The following is a 19,723-nucleotide window of genomic DNA, read 5'->3' as shown; positions in this document are numbered from 1 at the left end:
GTCGACATCCTAGGGGCCTATTAGATATAGCAAAAGAGACCTGGGAACAAGAGGCAACCCCACTCAAAAGCGTGGTGGAGCATATTGCTCAAATGCAAGACCGGATTGGAAAAGTCATGCCCATTGTTAAACTCCACTTGCAACAGGCTCAGCGGGCTCAGGCTAGAGTCTATAACCGTTCAGCCAAGATCCGAACCTTTAACCCCGGTGACAAAGTTCTTGTGCTGGTACCTACAGTGGAGAGTAAATTTCTGGCAAAATGGCAAGGGCCCTACGAGGTTGTTGAACAGGTGGGCGAAGTTAACTATAGAGTACACCAGCCAGGCAAAAGGAAACCCTACCAAATATATCATGTCAATCTATTGAAGCCCTGGAAGGACAGAGAGTCCCTTATGGTCCAAGTGCCCTTGCCCATGTCTACCACAGGTCCTTCTACTATGCCTGGGGTAGAGATCGCTGAGGCACTGTCAGTAGGCTAAAAACAAGAGACCAAGGAATTTCTTCAAAGAAATAAGGAATTATTTTCTGATCTTCCAGGGATAGCTTCAATGTTCAAGCATGATATTGTGAAAGAGCCTGGGGTGAAAGTTAATGTAAAACCCTATCGGATCCCGGAAGCCCGGCGCCTAGTAGTCTCGGAGGAAATAAAGAGGATGTTGTAGCTGAAAGTGATAGAGGAATCCCATAGTGAGTGGTGTAGTCCAATCGTCCTGATTCCCAAGCCGAATGAAAGCATCCGATTCTGTAACGATTTTCGAAAGTTAAATGAGGTATCAAAATTTGATGCCTATCTCATGCCCAGAGTAGATGAGCTAATTGAGCGTCTAGGACATGCCCGATATATCACCACCCTGGATCTTACGAAGGGTTATTGGCAAATACCGCTTACAGATCCTGCCAAGGAGAAGACAGCTTTTTCTACTCCTTAGGGGCACTGGCAGTACAGGAGGATGCCATTTGCCCTACATGGGGCACCGGCCACTTTTCAGCGGATGATGGATCGTGTCCTTAAACCCCACCGAGCCTATGCCTCTGCCTATTTAGATGACGTGGTCATTTTTAGTGCAGACTGGGAGAGCCACTTACCTAAAGTGCAGGCTGTTATTAATGCCCTCCGTGGTGAGGGTTTGACGGCTAATCCAAAAAAATGTGCTGTGGAATTAGAGGAGGCCCGATATTTGGGGTACATTATTGGCCGGGGGATGGTAAAACCCCAGGTCACAAAGATACATGCCATCCAAAGTTGGCCAAGACCCCTCAATAAAAAACAGGTGAGGGCCTTTTTGGGGCTAATAGGCTATTACAGAAGGTTTATCCCCAATTTTGCTACATTGGTGGCTCCCCTTACGGATCTTACCAAGGGGGGGGGAGTCTTCAGCAGTAACTTGGACCCCGAAAGCCGAGAAAGCTTTCCTGGACTTAGACAGCCATCTGTAATAGCCCTGTCCTAATTTCCCCGGATTTTACACGGGAATTTATAGTGCAGACTGATGCGTCAGAAGTGGGATTAGGTGCAGTACTGTCCCAAGTGGTGAATGGGGACGAACACCCCATAGCATTCCTAAGTAGGAAATTGACCCCCGCAGAAAAAAGATACGCTATTGTAGAACGGGAATGTCTTGCTATCAAATGGGCTCTGGAGAGTTTAAAATACTACCTGTTAGGGCGCCAGTTTAGGCTCTTAACAGACCATGCCCCTCTCAAGTGGATGGCCCAAAATAAAGAGAAAAATGCAAGAGTTACCAGATGGTTCTTGGCTCAGCAGAGTTTCAAATTTGTGGTAGAACATAGACCAGGTAGCCAACAAGCTAACGCTGATGCCCTCTCCAGGGTATACAGTTTGTTTGCCCAAGGTGCTCAACCCCCCGAGTTTGAGCAGAGGGGGGGTATATATGCAGGGTGCTGGTAAAACAGCTCCAAATGGCTGGAGAAGTGGTTGGGGGGATCTATGTTCCTCCACGGTTTCTTAGATTTTTCAATCTAAGGTAAAATCAGCAAAGACATTATGGTAAAGAGTGCTAGTCTTTACCCTTTATTAGTAAGGTCTGTTCCGGGGCTGGTTTTACTGGGAATCTGATCTGGTCTCTGGCTAGGCCTTGATTAAGGCAGCTGGACCTGGTTCTCAGGGAGAGTGTGGATGTCTCCATTACAGGAAGCAAATGGGAGCATGGCTGCTTGTCTCTGAAACCTGGGATATTATCGTTTGTTCCAGAAAGACACTTACCTAAACAAGGACTTTAAACGGACTACAAACACAGTAAGGCTCAGTTGAGCGGAAGTTTATTTAGTTTGTTTGGCCAGGAGCCAGTTTCTTTTGTTATGAACTTTTGAGAGTGCATTAAACCTGTCATTTTCTAAAGAAACTGTGAGCGTGTCCCTGCCTTGAGTCTGATCCCCTACAATACATACATGTGTGTGTGTATATATACCCCTACACAGAAGTTCTGATGTTATGCCTGCCTCCAAAGACGCCCAAAAAATGCCCAAAAAAACGCTTGCGCCAAAAAAAACCGCCCAGGTGTGTTGTTGCTGGCATTTTTTGGGGGTCTTTGGAGCGGAGACATATGCCTGTTAATTATTTCATTAGCGCAAGCATAGGTTTCTGCTACTTTCACACCTATATATGTGTATGTGTAGATATACATACATGTGTGTGTGTATATATACCCCTACAAACAAGTTCAGATGTCATGCCTGACTCCAAACATGTCCAAAAAAAATCCCTATAAATGCCTGCAACAAAAAGCCGGGTGACAGGGGCGAAGCCACTATCCGGTTCTATAAGTCTTCTAATAGAAACAAACTTGTTTCTATTGCGGTCACCCTGACATGGAAGGGTTTGGTCACCCTGCCATAGCAGTCAGAGTCAGTTCACCCTACACTACACTAAGTGTCACTGTCACCCTGACACTTAACACTTTCCCTACAGAAACTAGATTTTTGAATCTAACTAAAGTGGAAAATACCACCCTAACTACACTAGATATCCCTTTCCTCACACTAATAATTGCTAAATGAAACTTTTGAAGCAGAAGTAACAGAACTACTTCCATTCTCTCCCACATCCCTGTATTACAATGCTAGCGATTTGGCGGGGCTATCTTATATATTGGGGGGCGTATTCACTAATGATTGGCCTCTGGACCCCCTAGTCACTCCAATCACATTCCTAGCATTCTTCTGCCCCCTCAATTGGCTTTTACTGATGTTTCTGGTCCAATCACGGGCTTTTAAAGCCCAGTTCCTGTCCCATTGCATTTTGGCCGGTTCTGGTTGCCGAATTCCGAACTTTTTCAGCAAAAAGTTCGGAATTCGGCCGAATTTCGAACAGCCAATGTTCGGGTCGAACCGATGGTCGACCCGAACCGTTCGATCATCCCTAGTCTTTGTAGCATCAGAGTTGGTCATACAGTAAATTAATCTTTTACGAGCACAAGTAAGAATTGGCAGTGTATGGCTAAAGATAGTCAAAGATGGATCAAAATTTTTTTGTTTCTGCAGGGACCAGCCAAATTTTCGATCTATCTATAGCTCTAGTCTAACAATTGACTTCTCATGAACAGGCTTGTTGGAAATATTTGTTTGATCAGTGCGGCAGCCAATTAATGTATTCAGACAGCAGAGGAGTCCCTGGACTATCCCCATGCTCCTCTATGTTGGCAAATACTGTAAAATTGTCAGAAGATAATCAGTATCCCTGAAATACAATTGACGTGCAAATCTTTATCCGCCTTTCACTAAATTTCACATCAGAATGTATCACTGTTTTTTGCTTTATTTATCTTTTTTTGGTTTTCACTTCCTGGTTACCCTGAAGGCGATGGTGACCTAGCCCTGACTTCACTCCATACAAATCTGCCTTCCTAAAATACAATTCCTGCCTCAATGCTGCCAAACATACCTGCTTTTTAAGACTCTCATCCAGTTGTTATCGGCTCTTTTCTAGGTTTAACTCTCTACTTTGTCCCCCTCCACCCACTAACTCACTGATTGCCAATCACTTCAAAAACAAGATGCAATTCATGAGGACATCTCTACTGTACAGATATCTTCCCCACTTAACATACCCTTTCTAACAGCACAATCATTACTTTCCTCTTTAGACGAAGCTACTACAGAAGAGGTTACCAAACTTCTTTCAGACACCCACATAACCACCATTCTCCTGGACCCTTTTCCATTTTCAACCAAAACTATTATGGTCATCCTTTTCCTCTACCCTTTGCTCTCTCACTCACATCTTCAATCTCTTCCTCTTACCTTCCCTCCCCCTTTAAAGCATGCACATATCATCCCAATACTGAAAAAAACTCTCACTGTACCCCACCAGCCTGAACAACTTAAGATGCTTCTCCTTCCTCCCATTTACCTCTAAAAATTTATAATGTTTAGTCTACAACCATCTGAACATTTACCTCACTGAAATCAAGCTTCTTGACCCCTTACAGTCTAGCTTAGTGGTTTTTGCTTGAAGCACTCCACAGAAACTGCTTACTAAAACTCACTAATGATTTACTGACTGCTAAAACCAATAGCTGCTACTTCACTTTTCTGTGGCCTTTGATATCACCTGCTCCTCCTCAATAAACTCCACTCTCCTGCCCTCCAAGATTCTGCTCTTTTCTTTTTCTCCTCCTATCACATTCAGTGTTATCTACAACTCTGTCTCCTCTTCTCCACTTCCTCTTTAGATAGGGGTCTCCCAAGGCTTGGTCCCTGGACCCCTTCTCCTTAAATGACATCCTCTTCTTCTGGAGGGTGAGGCACTTCCTGGTGCACCACAAAGATTCCCTAAAGCAACACATCACCCACCAGATGCCACCAATGTTCTCTTGTGCAAAATCATAGAAAGCCTCTGCATCTTTTGTACCATTTCCGCAGCATCTGACATCTCCTCCTGTACCATGTCCGCAGCCTCTGACATATCCTCCTGTACCATGTCTGCTGCCTCTGATATCTCATGTACCATGTCCGCTGCCTCTGACATCTCCTGTACCATGTCCGCAGCCTTTTACCATCTCCTCCTGTACTGTGTCCGCAGCTACTGACCACCTTTACCTTGTCCGCAGAGCCTCTGACATGTTCTCCTGTACCATGTCTCCAGCCTCTGACATGTCCTCCTGTACCATGTCCACAGCCTATGACACATCCTCTTGTAGCATGTCCACACAGCCTCTGACATGTTCTCCTTTACCATGCCCACAGCCTCTGACATGTCCTCCTGTACCATGTCCGCAGCCTCTGACATGTCCTTCTGTACCATGTCTGCACAGCCTCTGACCACCTCCTGTACCATGTCCGCACTTTTACCACTTTTAACCAGCATTTGGTCTTATAAAGCCCTATATGCTTTCATATGTGTCTTATCAATATATAATACATTCTTCAAATGTTTTAAAATGCTTAGTTTTCCCTTTTATGAACAAGAAAATAATGATGTTATGCTGTTGGTCTGGTATAATAATGCTATGGGGCTGGTATGAAATTATTTCCAGGGCTGGTTTTTATTCCCAGTCCGGCCCTGCCCATAGTAATTATACTGCTCTTCTTGCTTGACTTGCCGAATTGACCTTTTGTAGAAGCTGAGCTTCATATCCACATGTGCTTTACAGACCCTGATTCTTTTGATATGCCACAACCATCATGCCCCCCTTTCAATAACTTCAGACCAGGCTCAAATCAGTTGTTGCAAATTTACTGAAAAACTTGTTAGTACAGTCCAACATGAATGGTAATGTCATAATGTCCCTATCTCTAACTGCTTGCCCTGGCATACTTCAAAAAGGTAGTGGTCAATTTTTGCCTTCTCCAAGTCTTGGTTGCTCTTCATTTTTATCAGATTGTATTTTCCCCTTTAGATCTTTCAACTGGCACCACGTTTCTTCATGTTCTTGCCTGGCAGCCACCACACAGTGTTTAAAATTTTTGACAAGGTGAATGAATTTGTGATGAAGCAGATCAGAACGCACGAGGCAACTCTGGATGAGAACTGTCCCAGAGATTACATTGATTGTTTCCTAATAAAGATGAGAGAGGTGAGGTCTGCCTTGCTTGTAGTTCATTATAACAAGTTCTGTGGTATTTACAAGAAAACAGTGTGAGATCCAAAAAGTAGTATAGAATAAAACCTACGCGCTGACCATCAACCAGATGTATTTAAGAAATGAGAGATAATGAATAGGATAAAATAGATGTAAAAACGGGGCACAGACAGATGAGCAGCCAATTCCTAGCAGTGTCTCCACATACAAATAGCAAGATAAATAAATAAATTGAAGCGGCGCTTAATCACCCCTCATAATATAAAAAGCAAGAATAAATAACTTTAAAACCAAGCAAAACAACTGCACATAATAATATCAATATAGCAAGGATAAGATTGATAACGTGCAAATATGCAAGAGGTAGAAAGTGCGTGAAGATATCATAAATAAGTAAAGTGCATGGTGAGATGTATAAAAGATATTATATAAAATATATAATAAATGTGCATCAAACAATCAATGTAGTATGGAGCAAGGGAAATAGCTCCTACTAAAAAAGTGATAAAGTGCACCATACAAATCACAAGGGTGAAAGAGTGAGAAAATATATATAATATATATCCAAATGAGGAGCATTAAATAAACCCAGAAGGAATAGGTAAATAGTATATAGGATAAAAATAAAGAATACAAAAAGTATATATATATATGGGTCAGTCCATACAGATATTAAAAGTTCATAACAAAAAGTGCTGGTGAGGAAAAATTCCAAAAGTGCGGAAAAAACTCCTTAAAGTGCGGGAAACCAATAAAACTGTGGTGGTGAGCTATAATCCTTAAATGAGTGAATTGGCCGCTCACCTCCAAAACACTCAGAAAGAGCGTTTGTGCCGCGGAGAAGGTAGGATAACCTCTGCAGGTATAACGGTTCCAACTATGGTTCCTTTAAAAGGTAAGCTCCTCTGATCCTTGGTGGAAAAAAGTGGCGACTTCAAAGGATAGGATCCTAGATAGGGTTTGAAGCTCAAACCCACGACAAAAGGAGGCACTTCATGGTGTAGTACGTTTCAATAAGTAAATTTATTTAGGCATAAAAGGTTGCACTTACATTTTATTATGCATAAAACAGCATATAAGTAGCGTGGCAGCGGCTAGGCAATGAAGTTCAAGGACTTCTGGTCTCGGCCGAGGACCGGAAGTGACGTCAGACGCTTCTCCCGACTAGTTGCGTCACAGCAAACATGTGACTTTCTCAAGAGAAAGGCAGGCGGCTAATGTAAACAAAGCTGCCTGTCATTCTCCCCTGTGTAAAAGCACAGATCATACGGTCCTGCTATGTACACACAAAGCCACATCCAATCACAGTTAGAAGCACGCCCCTAGGGACACACTTAACCCCTCCCTCTCCAATAAAGTTAACCCCTTCCCTCCCAGTGTCATTTTTATAGTAACAGTGCATATATATAGCACTGATTACTGTAGTAATGTCACTGGTACCCCCAAAATGTCAGTCAAGGGTCCGATCTGTCCTCCGCAATGTCGCAGTCCCGCAAAAAATCGCAGATCGCCGCTGTTACTCGTTAAAAAAAAAAAAGAATAAAAATGACAAAAATCTTTCCCTTAGTTAGTAAACACAATAACTTTTGCGCAAACCAATCAAAATACGCTTTTTGCTATTTTTTTTACCAAACATATGGTAAAAACAAAATTGGCCTAAAATGTTAAAAAATGATGATTTTTACATTTTTTGAAAGGGAATTTCATATAAAAAATGTGAAAAATATTGTTATTTTTGCAAAATTGTCGCTCTTTTTTTGTTTATAGCGCATGATCAAAAAATCGCACAGGTGATCAAATACCACCAAAAAAAAGCTCTGTTTGTGGGAAAAAAAGGACGTCAAATTTGTTTGGGTACAGCGTCAATTGTCAACAATTGTCCGTTAAAGTCACGCAGTGCCGAATCGCAAAATAGGCCCTGGTCAGGAAGGGGGTAAAATCTTCCGGGGCTTAAGTGGTTAAAGCAGAGCGGCATCTGTGTCCACTCCAGTTTCTGCAGAGTGTGCACAAGGACAGCGCCCTCTTGCTCTAAACAGACTCCGCTGTGTATTTATACCCGACTACCTTCCGATCTGATTCACCTAAACAGAAGAGTACATATTCCCTTGCGTTTTTTTTTTTTTTAGCGAACCGGATTGGACCCAGAGGTAGGTTCATTTACAACCGCCTGTCCCAAGCAATGCATGGACCTTCCAATCAGATTCCACCTAAAAAACTGACAAGTGGACCCGATCGGATTGCCTGTGTGAAAAGGGCCTAATTGGTCCATTTTATCGTCTAAATTTGCAGTATCATCATAGTATAGTTAAAGTGATTGTAAAGTCTCGGTTTTTGTTTTTTTAAATAACAAAAATGTCATACTTACCTGCTCTGTGCAGTTGGTTTTGCACAAAACAGCCTGGATCCTCCACTTCTCGGAATCCTCTTTGGCTCTCCTGGCCCCTCCATGTTGAGTGCCCCCACATGTTGTGGAAATATTATTAGGACTAGTGTGAACATTTTTCAGGATGTGTTCTATTTAGATTGTCATTATGGCTCCTGTTGTTGGTTTGCTTGCAAGAAGCTCATTAAAGCATGTATGGGCGAACCGGCATTGAGGAAAGACTACTGGCAGTGAAAGCCTTCCCTTAGATGTGTAGACTTGTTCACTCTACAAAGACATCTCCGCTGATGTGTGTGCAGTGTCAGGCTCCTGGCGGGATTGGGCAGGTGGGATCCCAAACACGCCATGTCCTCTTTGATTTGTTGGTGGTCTGTTTAGTTGAAAAGGGGATCTGAATAAAAAGTTCAGGATATGCTACCTCTCATAACACATTCTTGCTTTGGGTGTTATAAAAGTATTCAAAGGTGGTATCCAGAATGTAGTATTGTGATTCCCTTTTTATTTGGGTAGAGATGATGTTTAAATACAGCTCTGACAATGCATCTTTTGCTTTTTTCACTCCAGGAAAAGGACAACCTCAATACAGAATTTAACCTTAACAATTTGCTTGTCAATGTGATGAACCTGTTTTTTGCTGGGACGGAGACTTCAGGATCTACTCTGAGATATTCATTACTCATTCTACTGAAATATCCAGATGTGAGAAGTATGTATTTGAACCTCTTCAACATTGAAGTTAATCTCTTTCCTTCTTTATTAAAGTTAATTTCTAGCCAAAACGTTTTAGACAGACCACAACAAAGTAAAAACCAGAGAGTTTTTAGGACAGCACCCATGGGAACAAATTCATAAACGTTTACCAGAAAGTTCCTGGATTTGACTTTGTTGTGGTCTTTCTTTAGTTTAGGATGATGACTAGGGATGATCGAACTTTTGAAAAGTTTGGTTCGACCAAAACACCCGAACTTCCCGAAAGTTCGGTTCGGATTCCAGAACCCCATTGAAATCAATGGGACCCGAACTTCGGGAATCAAAAAACACCATTTTGAAACCCTAAAACCTAATAAATGCCCCTAAAAAGTGCCTAGGGTTCTGGGTCATGCCCCAGGGACTATGAATCAGGCAAAAAAAAAGTTCTTAAAAATTGTCGTTTTTGATAGAGAGCCAATTATTGAAAAAATTATTGAAAAAAAAATGAGATTTCTTTGGATTGGGTGTCTGGGGGGGGGGGGGGGTCTAAAAGTGTACCTGTGAAGTTTCAGCTCTGTAGCATGTCCAGAACCAGAAAAAAAAGATTATTTTTCTTAGAATTTCAGTAGTGCAGGGATGGTGTTCCCCTCCTTTCATAAAGTGCAAATAAATACACTACATAAACAAAGACTTTTGAAGGACTCTGTTCTTGCTTAGTTGGATGTTTTGGATTATTTATGCAATTTATGCACTTTATTTATTTGCACTTTATGAAAGGAGGGTAACACCATCCATGCGCTACTGAAGAAAGATAATCTGTTTTTTTTTGTGATGAATTTTAATTTATGCATAGTTGCCACTGAGGCTTTATCAGAGTCAGGTCACCCTAAACTACGGTCACCCTGACATGGCAGAGTGGGGTCACCCTGGCATGGCAGAGTCAGGTCACCCTAAACTACGGTCACCCTGACATGGCAGAGTGGGGTCACCCAACAATAGCACAATAGCTGACTAGCAAGCACGTATACCTGCTGTAGATAAATCAGCAGTGCAACGTGCTCACTAGACGGAACCCTGACACTTAAAACTATCCCTACAAAAACTAGATTATTGAATCTAACTATAGTGGTATATAGTACCCTAACTACACTGCATATCCCTTTCCTCACACTAAAAGAACAGCTCCATACAGCAGAAGATATTTGCAAAATGACACTGGAGCTTTACAAGCAATGCAGCAAACGTAACAAAGCAGGAGAAACACAAATGCTTCCACTCTCTTCAAAAGCCTCTGTATTACAGTGCTAAAGGTTAGGCAGGGCTATGTTATATACTGGGGGGCGTATTCACTCCTGATTGGCCTCTGGACCCCGTAGTTCCTAGCAGACTCCTGCCCCCTCATTGGCTTTTACTGACGTTTCTGGGCCAATCACGGGCTTTTAAAGCCCTGTTCCTGTCCCATTGCATTTTAGGCGGTTCTGGTGACCGAATTCAGCCGAATTTCGAACACCCAATGTTTGGGTCGAACCGATGGTCGACCCGAACCGTTCGATCATCCCTAATGATGACGCCCAAGGTCTTTTGCCCATTGTCACTCTGCCTCCTGTTATTATGAGTTCTTCAGACCATAAAAAAATGCTCAGTAAATATTTGACTCACATGACAGAATAAGAAGGTATTTCTTGGATCCAATACAAGCTACAAGTGAAATTTAAAGTCTGAGAACAAATAATCCACCTTTATCCAATCACTGTACTTATACAAAGAACAAAAAATTGTTTTTTATTGGCGAATGAATCAATCATATATCATTTAAAGTATACCTAAACCCTCAATCTACACTATATTGTCAAAAGTATTGGAATACCTGCCTTTACATGCACATGAACTCTAATGGCATCCCAGTCTTAGTAAGTAGGGTTAAATATTGAGTTGGTCCACCCAACTCAATATTGAAGCTATAACGGCTTCAACTCTTCTGGGATACCTCAGCTGTTATACCTTTGCAGCTATAACAGCTTCAACTTTTCTGGGAAAACAGGAAGGCTGTCCACAATGTTTAGGAGTGTGTCTATGGGAATGTGTGAGCATTCTTCCAGAAGCGCATTTGTGAGGTTAGGCACTGATGTTGGACGAGAAGGCCTGGCTTGCAGTCTTCGCTCGAATTCATCCAAAGCATCCCAAGGACAACCTCTGGATATGACACTGAGCACGTGCACTCAACGTCTTTGGTCGACCATGGCGAGGCCAGTTCTGAGTGGAACCTGTCCTGGTAAACCGCTGTATGGTTTTGGCCACCGTGCTGCAGTTCAGTTTCAGGGTCTTGGCAATCTTCTTATAGCCTAGGCCATCTTTCTGTAGATTAAAAAAGAATAGCGCACACATGCAAAAGAAATTACCACCAAATCTGAAGACAATCCATAAATAAAAATGGGGATTTGGTCCCACCATATGGCCATATAGTGCTCAAGCCCACCACTACGTCACAGTATCCCATCTTTCTGTAGAGCAACAATTCTTTTTTCAGATCCTCAGAGAGTTCTTTGCCATGAGGTGCCATTTTGAACTTCCAGTGACCAGTATGAGAAAGTGAGAGCAATAACACCAAATTTAACACACCTTCTCCCCATTCATACATGAGATCCTGTAACACTACCAAGTCCCATGACACTGAGGAGGAGGGAAAATGGCTAACTGGGCCCAATTTGGACATGTTCGCTTAGGGGTGTACTCACTTTTGTTGCCAGCGGTTTAGACATTATTGGCTGTGTGTTGAGTTATTTTGAGGGGACAGCAAATTTACACTGTTAGGGTCCTTTCACACGAACGATCTGATCTAATCTGCCTGTCAGTTTTTCAGGCGGACCTGATAGGATGCTCTATGCATCCTTATAGGGCAGCGGATGTCAGCGGAGGCAACTCCGCTGACACCCGCTGCCATCCGCTTCCGATCCTATCTGTGAAATCCTGATGGATGGAAACTCTATGGGGAGATCGGATGAGAACGGACAGGCGGGCCATTCTCATCCGATCTCCCCAAAGAGGATAGCGGGGATCTGACCGCTCCGTCTCCGCACACGGAGGTGTCATCCGCCTGCTCAGCGGGGATCGGGGGTTCGATCCCCCACTGAGCAACACGGAGTCCACCAGCGGATGCGGACCGTGTGAAAGGACCCTTATACAAGCTGTACACTCACTACTTTACATTGTAGCAAAGTGTCATCTCTTCAGTGTTGTCACATGAAAAGAGATAATAAAATATTTACAAAAATGTGAGGGGTGTACTCACTTTTGTGAGATATTGTGTGTGTGTGTGTATGTATGTATATATATATATATATATATATATATATATATATATATATATATAGATAGATAGATAGATAGATAGATATACCTATCTATCTATCTATCTATCTATCTATCTATCTATCTATCTATCTATCTATCTATCTATATATATATATATATATATAGATATATATATGTATACATAAATTACACTCACAATACACTACACCTCCCTCTTCTTTTTTGAATCTTTTGGGTAGAGAAGAGAATGGACAAAGCATCTGCCAGTTTTTTTTTTTTTTCTTTTGGCTGTGGCTCTGTTTGGGTGTTCTTTCTCTATTGACCTAGCAAAAACATGGCCACCAGAATAGGAAATTATGGGAAACCTCTCTAACAGGGTTACATTCACAATCAATTATGGATGTGGTGTTGCTTTTTTTTTAGCCTAAGCAAGAATTAGAACTTACTGGCTTTTAATTACAGTTTTTGAAACTAATATCATAAATATGACAGCAGCTTGCCAATATTATTAGTTGAAGCAGCAGCAGTAGCTACCCACCTTTTGAAGGTCTGTACTTGTGACTTAAATGATGTGTTTTCAATAAGCAAATGTTTTTGATTATTACATTATTTATCTTACCTCACTTTTAATATACCCCTTATATGTTTGTTGGGTCCTTTAGGATGGTTTTACCCTAGCTGTTTTAGTGAGAATGCTTTGTCACTCCCTGGATAGGGGGACATATAACAGGTGTGTCAGGAGCCTGTGGAGTCACAGTAAAGATTGGGATTGAATTGGGGAGAATTTTTTTTCGGAAAAGGGAAAAAGTTTAGGCTAAAGATGTAAGTGACTGGTACTTGGGCTCCTCAGTGCTTCTATGACTAGGGCAGGGGGTGAGGATTCAAGTTATTTCTTCAAATGATAGCGCAAAATGATGGCAGTGTGATATAATAGAGATGGTGTGAGCATTCCTTCCCTCAATTAGAGCAGAGTTGCTGACAAAGGGTAGACATCCCTATTGAAGTTAAAACTTGTCTCCCAATAAAGTTTCTGTTATTAGTAGCAACTGGGCCTAACTTTTCTTTGTTGGGGGATGGGGGGAGGCAGAAGAAAAGTTGAGAGCATCATGATTTTTCCTGTTGATCTCTAGAGGTATATGGGCCACCAGACTTCAGGGCTTGGCCTCTGGTACCGCTCAGTGTCTGCAGTATTGACCAGGGAGAACAGGATTCTCAATGTTTCTCTGGAAGCTGAAGTTGGGAAAAGATTGTGACACTGTCCAGGGGGGAGTGCAAAAATGTTAAGGCATGCACTGGACACAACATGACCTGGAAAAGGAGGTGGCCTGTTCCTTTAGCAAAAAGGGTCAAGCTAGGTGAATGAATACATGGACATAGGAGATTGATGAACCATGACACTACAAACTGCAGCCACGACATGTGTGCCTATCATTACAAGGTAAGGCAAACAGCACTGGGAACATACAGTGCCTTGCGAAAGTATTCGGCCCCCTTGAACTTTTCGACCTTTTGCCACATTTCAGGCTTCAAACATAAAGATATAAAACTGTAATTTTTTGTGAAGAATCAACAAGTGGGACACAATCATGAAGTGGAACGAAATTTGTTGGATATTTCAAACTTTTTTTAGGTACTGTCCGTGATACTTTTTTATTTGCACTAACATACAATTTTTCAGGACAAGCTTTCGGGGTATGTCCCCTTCTTCAAAATCCAAGCAGTACTGATTCACAAAATGTTTAGCAGAATGGTAAAAAAAACACAAAATCTCTAAGCCAAAGGAAAAAAAGAGAAAACCAAACAAACATAAACAAATGTAACTGGCAATGGTAATAAAACTAGCATAGTTAGTGAGATAAGACAGAGGGAGAGCTGAAGACAGGGGGGAAGGTGGGGGGGGGGGGGGATAGTCACAGAGGGGGTCGTAAAACTGTGGGATAATGAGTAAGGAAACCCATATCTAAATTTAAGCCGTTATTTTTTGTGGCAAAAAGAAGTATCATTCCTAATTCAAAAGTTTTCATTTCCTGGATAGTTCTGAAATTCCCTTTAAGAACTAAAACATTGAGGTCTTCTATAGTGTGGTCCGGTTGAGAAAAATGATGTCCCACAGGTGTGCAGAAACTATCTTCTTTATGTTCCTTGATGGTATGTCTGTGCAAATTCATCCTTGCTTGCAACTTCTGTCCTGTTTCGCCTACATAAGATCCTTTGCTACATCTTTTGCATTGGATGAGGTACACAACATTACTGGAGGTGCAGTTGTATGATCCTATTATATTGAAGGTCCCATTTGTGTGTGTGACACTTTTAGACAGATTGATCTGGTTGCACAGTTTGCAGCATTTTTTATGGCAGGGTTTGCTCCCGTTATCTGTGACTTCATAACCAGAATGAAGTTTTCTGCTGATTAGTTTATGTCTGAGGTTGGGTGGTTGTCTGAAAGCCAGTATTGGAGGTTGTTGGAATATTCCTTTCAGAGTTTCATCTTCTGTTATGATGGGTTGTAAATCTTTGATTATCTTTCTTATCCCTTCTAGTGCTGGGTTGTATGTGGTGACTAGAGGTACACAGTTATTTGTTTTTTTCTCTTTGTATTGGAGAAGATTTTCTCTTTGGGTTTTCAAGGCTGTGTTTATGCTGGTGTTGATGGTTTTGTTTTTGTAACCTTTCTTACGGAAGGAGTTTGCTAGTGTTCTGAGATGTTTATCTCTGTCTTCTGGGTCTGAACATATTCGGTGGTATCTGATGGCCTGGCTGTGTATGATGGCCCGTTTAGTGTGTTGGGGATGGAAACTGGATTTGTGGAGATAGCTGCATCGGTCAGTCGGTTTCCTGTATATCGAAGTATGTCTGGGGGGGGTTTAGACCTCAGAGAGCTTATAGTAGGTTTTGCCTCTGTCCCTGTATATATAATAGGGAGTATTCTGGTGCCTCAGGCCAAGGGGATGGGACTTTATGGGCAAGTGATGATATACACCAATATATATAAAAACAATGAATTTATTTAGCATAGAGTATACATAAATACATATACTGTGTGAATAAGTGCTTGGGTTAAGGGCCCAAGAGTGAAAAGAGTAGAAGAGGGGGATTCAAAAGAGAATCTGTGACATGTGTGAGTATGGTGACATGGATATGGATGTTGTCTCTGTGTTTCCTGTAGGTAGTTCAGGAATAGTTGTTCACAGAGGTCATCCAGATGCTGATGCGTTTCGGCTAATTATAGCCTTTTTCAAAGGTTTTGTCACCCAGTCTGCAATTACGACAATAACCATTAGTTATTGAAGGTATATACAGTGTTTGAGTCACAAAAAGTGACAATGATACATAAATTATACATACATACATAGGTTTAGCCTCTTTTCTGCAACCTTCCCCGTGTCCTTATATAATTGCAACAGGAGCCGGAGTGAATGCAGCCTGAAATAGTATATATATATGGTTATATGTAATAAAGATGGATGTTACAATTACTCAGAAATCTTTTTTGGGAAGTATAAAAGTCAAGATTGGGCTTACAAGTTGTTGCTGCAAACAAAGTGTTGCAGTCATATGTCCATTCCAGGGTCATATGGAATTCTTGTAGTTGCTTCCCCTGTACTTGATATTTCTGATGTGTGGAAGAAATAGCCATATAAATGTTTGTAGTCATTTAGGTGGTTTTATTTATTTGGTAAGTGAGACAATGTTTAGTTGTGACTTCAGAGAGTATTGGTGGATAGTGGGTCCACATAAACACTTACGTTTTGTATGGGGATTTCCAGTGAGCTAAAAAGAGGTTTTTCAGTCTGCGTGGTCTCTGTCCCTCCTGTTCCACTCAGCGAGGGAAGTGAGCAGAGACGCCGGTTCCCCAGCCTTTTAAAGCCCTTCACGCATGTGCACTGGGCGCTGGACGTACTCGGGCTTCTGAATGTTGATGACATGGCTTCCCAGTACTGCGCATGCGTCTGGGTGATGCGCACGCAGCGGGAGCCGATCCGACGTTTACGGTGTAACGTTAGAATTCCATACCTCGTTAGATTTCCATACCCTCGTCACTTCCTTTCTCAAACAGCTGAGCAGCGCAGCAGTGCGCATGCTCAGAGCCCAGAGCCCAGGATACGTAATTGAACAGCAAAAAATTTGACAAGTGCGCATGCTCGGAGGGTAGGAAATTGTCACGGCACTGTGTGTAATGTTATACTTGCGGCGATAACATTAAAACTGTTCGGCTGCAACATCAATAATCTCCTCTCCTATCCCTGTGACTTGCCTGATCTCGCCTAATAAATATAAAAGTGGTGGGGGGTGTATGAGATGTAAATGACGGCGATAGCGGCTCCGTGATCCGCTTTTTTATTTATTACCTGAGAGCAGGCAAGTGACAGGGGAAGGAGCGGAGATGAGCCATTTTGCAGAGGAGCTGTTATAATGTAACCGCCGCAAGTGTAACTAGCGTGAGAAATCCATACCCTCCGTAGGTGCACCGGAAGTGACGAGGGTATGGTTTTCTCACGGGTATGGTTTTTTCACGGAACAACGGCCGCTGACACGGGTGGGAGGAGCCGCTATCTCCTGACGGGGGTCAGGGGAGGAGAGTGTTATTCGCCCAGTTTAACCCCTGCATAGCAGGGGCTTGCCGTGCCAGGTGCAATTAAAAGGGGCACAGGTAGTTGCAAATGAAGTGAGGCAGATAAATGCAGTAATCTTCATTAATAAAACCATATACAATAATCAGTAATGACATTGCCACAAACTAGCATTCAGTATGCAGTTTTAACAGCAGTCAAAATATAAGATAACAGCCCAGGATTTGGACATTGTGGAAAATTTAATGGGGTCAGTCACATTGGCTAGATCGTGCCAAGAATCCTTTCCAGGGTGATATGTTATATGCACTACAGTGTGCATAGGACCCTTAGTAGGGTGGGTTTTCTGCAAAAGATACAGTCTAGATAGGGGACCACAAAGATATCGGTCAGTTAGAAATTGCTTTATGAATGGATGGGATGATTCATTTAGGGCCCACATTTTTGTTTTTTCCTGAGAGGTCCTCAGGATGTCATGTTGGTAAGTCGCATTGATGGGTCGCATTGGTGGGTCACATAATGTGAGTAAATACAAGGAGAGAGAGGGATAAGGAGTTTGAAGTATGTCATTATGTTCTTTGATTGGTTGGTTTTTAATCTGTTTTACCAGATGAGAAACCCTCTAGAAACGGGCGAAAGCTTTCAGTTTCGTTCAACCCAGGCCGTTTTGTTGCCTGAAGGCATTTAATCCATCTCATTTCCATCTGTAATAGCCTTTTATTCCAGTCCACTCCTCGGTGTGGTATGTGGATTCTTTCCAGAGCAATAAAGGTAACTTTGGGCATTTTGTTTTTATGATCGTATGCCACATGTCTGCCCAAGGGTAGATAAAAGTTGCATATCTGCATACTGTGGATATGTTTGTTTACTCGCTTACCCATTTCTTGTTTTGTTTTTCCCACGTAATAGGCTCCACACTCACACCTCATCAGATATACCACTCCTCTTGTTTTACAATTTACAAAGTGGCGAGGTTTAAAGGTTTCTCCATTTGGGAGTATGGTATTAGTGCATCTTTTTATAACGCTGCATTGTGCGCAGCTACCGCACGGAAACGTGCCCTTGTCCTTACAGGGGTCCTTTTTCGTTTCCTTGTATTCACTGTGGGTTAGGTTTTGTTTCAAAGAACCTGCTTTCCTGTAAGTAACTTGTGCGTTATCTGATATGAAGTGCTTAACAGTGGGGTCCTCTTTTAGACTAGACCAGTGTTTTTCTAGAATGTTTTTGATTTTCTGATGTTCGTTTGTGAATCTCATGATTATGCAAGTTTTTTCTTCTTGTTCCTTTGGTTTGTTAGCATCTTTAGTTTTGAATAGAATTTCATGTCTGTCTTTTTTCTTTACTCTGTTGTACGCCTTTCTTAGGGTGGTCTTAGTATATCCTCTTTTTCTTAGTCTTGTTGTAAGGAGGTTAGCTTCTTTTTGGAAGTCTTCTTCACTTGTACTATTTCTTTTCAGTCTCAAGTACTGGCTGTATGGAATCGCCTTTTTAAGGGATGTTGGGTGGAAACTCGATGCATGTAGAATCGTATTCCCCGCTGTTTCTTTCCTGTAGAGTGTTGTTTTTATTGAGCCATCTTTGTCCTTGAATATCCATGTGTCTAAGAAGGAGATTTTGGTTTTGTCATAGTTCAGTGTAAAAAACATGTTGTAATTATTTGTATTCATGGCTTTAAGGCAATCTTTTATTAGATTTTCGGGTCCCGTCCAGATAATGAAAATGTCATCTATAAATTGCTGCCATAATAGAATGTTATTCACAAAAATACTGTTTTCCTCCTTTGCCAGGAACTCCTGCTCCCATACTCCCAGGTAATTATTGGCATATGATGGTGCACAGCTCGTGCCCATAGCTACACCACACGTTTGTAAGTAGTATGAGCCATTGAAGATAAAGAAATTGTGATTCAGGATGTACTCGAGCATCATTATGATGTAATCGTTGAACTTTTTGTCATGTTCACTTTGTTGTCTCAATGTGAGTTTTATCATCTCTATTCCTTTGTTGTGTAGGATGTAATTATAGAGTGACTCTACATCAACTGTAATAAGGAAAGCTTCTTCTGGTATAATCAGGCCATCTAAGGTTTGAAGGAGATGCACTGTGTGGCCAGGGTTTATTTTATGTTTGTTTGATTTATGCTGTTTGGATGCTTGCCCTTGTTTCCAGCAAATTGGAAGAGTAAACCATAGACCGTTGTTTTCAACCACTCCTCGGCTGTCTCTCTGTGTAACGAACCCCCCCCAAAGGGGTCACCCACACCCGCTACCAAGCTAACCCCTCACACCTGGTGGAGTGCCGCGGGCAGTTAAAGTAAATCCAAAATGGAGGAAATACTGAAACAACTGGTTAAGTCAAATGCGGATTTTCAGCGGAGCTTTGCAGCTCAACAGCAGACCGAGTCTGGGAGTCAGGCCAGTAACATACCGACTTTTCGGAATGAGAAGATTTTAAGCACTGTTGGAGATTGTGTAGAGTGCAAGGAGGTATCACACTTGAAGAAAAATTTGGAAGAGAAGGCTCGGCTTTATGAAGGCCAAATGCATGAGCTCAGACAGAAGCATGTACAAGCTGTTGAAGAACTTTCTGAACAGTGGGAACAGACAAAACGGGTAAAAGGAAACTTGGAAAAGGCCAAACAAGCGCTTGAAAGTGAGCGTAATGAACTAGCCAATGAGGTGAAGGCTCTTATGCAGAGCAAAGAAAAACCTATCGAAGCAAGTCCC

The 19,723-nt window shown here is 42.0% G+C and overlaps 1 protein-coding gene across 1 annotated transcript in view; it reads left to right on the top strand.

The window, feature by feature from the left end:
- The window catches only part of LOC309559485 (cytochrome P450 2C23-like), a 101,150-nt gene that overhangs the window by 37,042 nt on the left and 44,385 nt on the right, over positions 1 to 19,723 (top strand). The window contains exons 5-6 of the mRNA XM_082262759.1: positions 5,859 to 6,035; positions 8,989 to 9,130. Coding sequence (XP_082118885.1) covers positions 5,859 to 6,035; positions 8,989 to 9,130 — 319 coding nt within the window. The remainder of the gene's footprint in view (positions 1 to 5,858; positions 6,036 to 8,988; positions 9,131 to 19,723) is intronic.

This window comes from Pelophylax lessonae (genome assembly GCF_965119305.1).
Source record: "Pelophylax lessonae genome assembly, chromosome: 7".
Lineage (NCBI taxonomy): Eukaryota > Metazoa > Chordata > Amphibia > Anura > Ranidae > Pelophylax > Pelophylax lessonae.
Note: the sequence above shows the minus strand (reverse complement) of the source record. Positions and strands in the feature narration are given on the sequence as shown.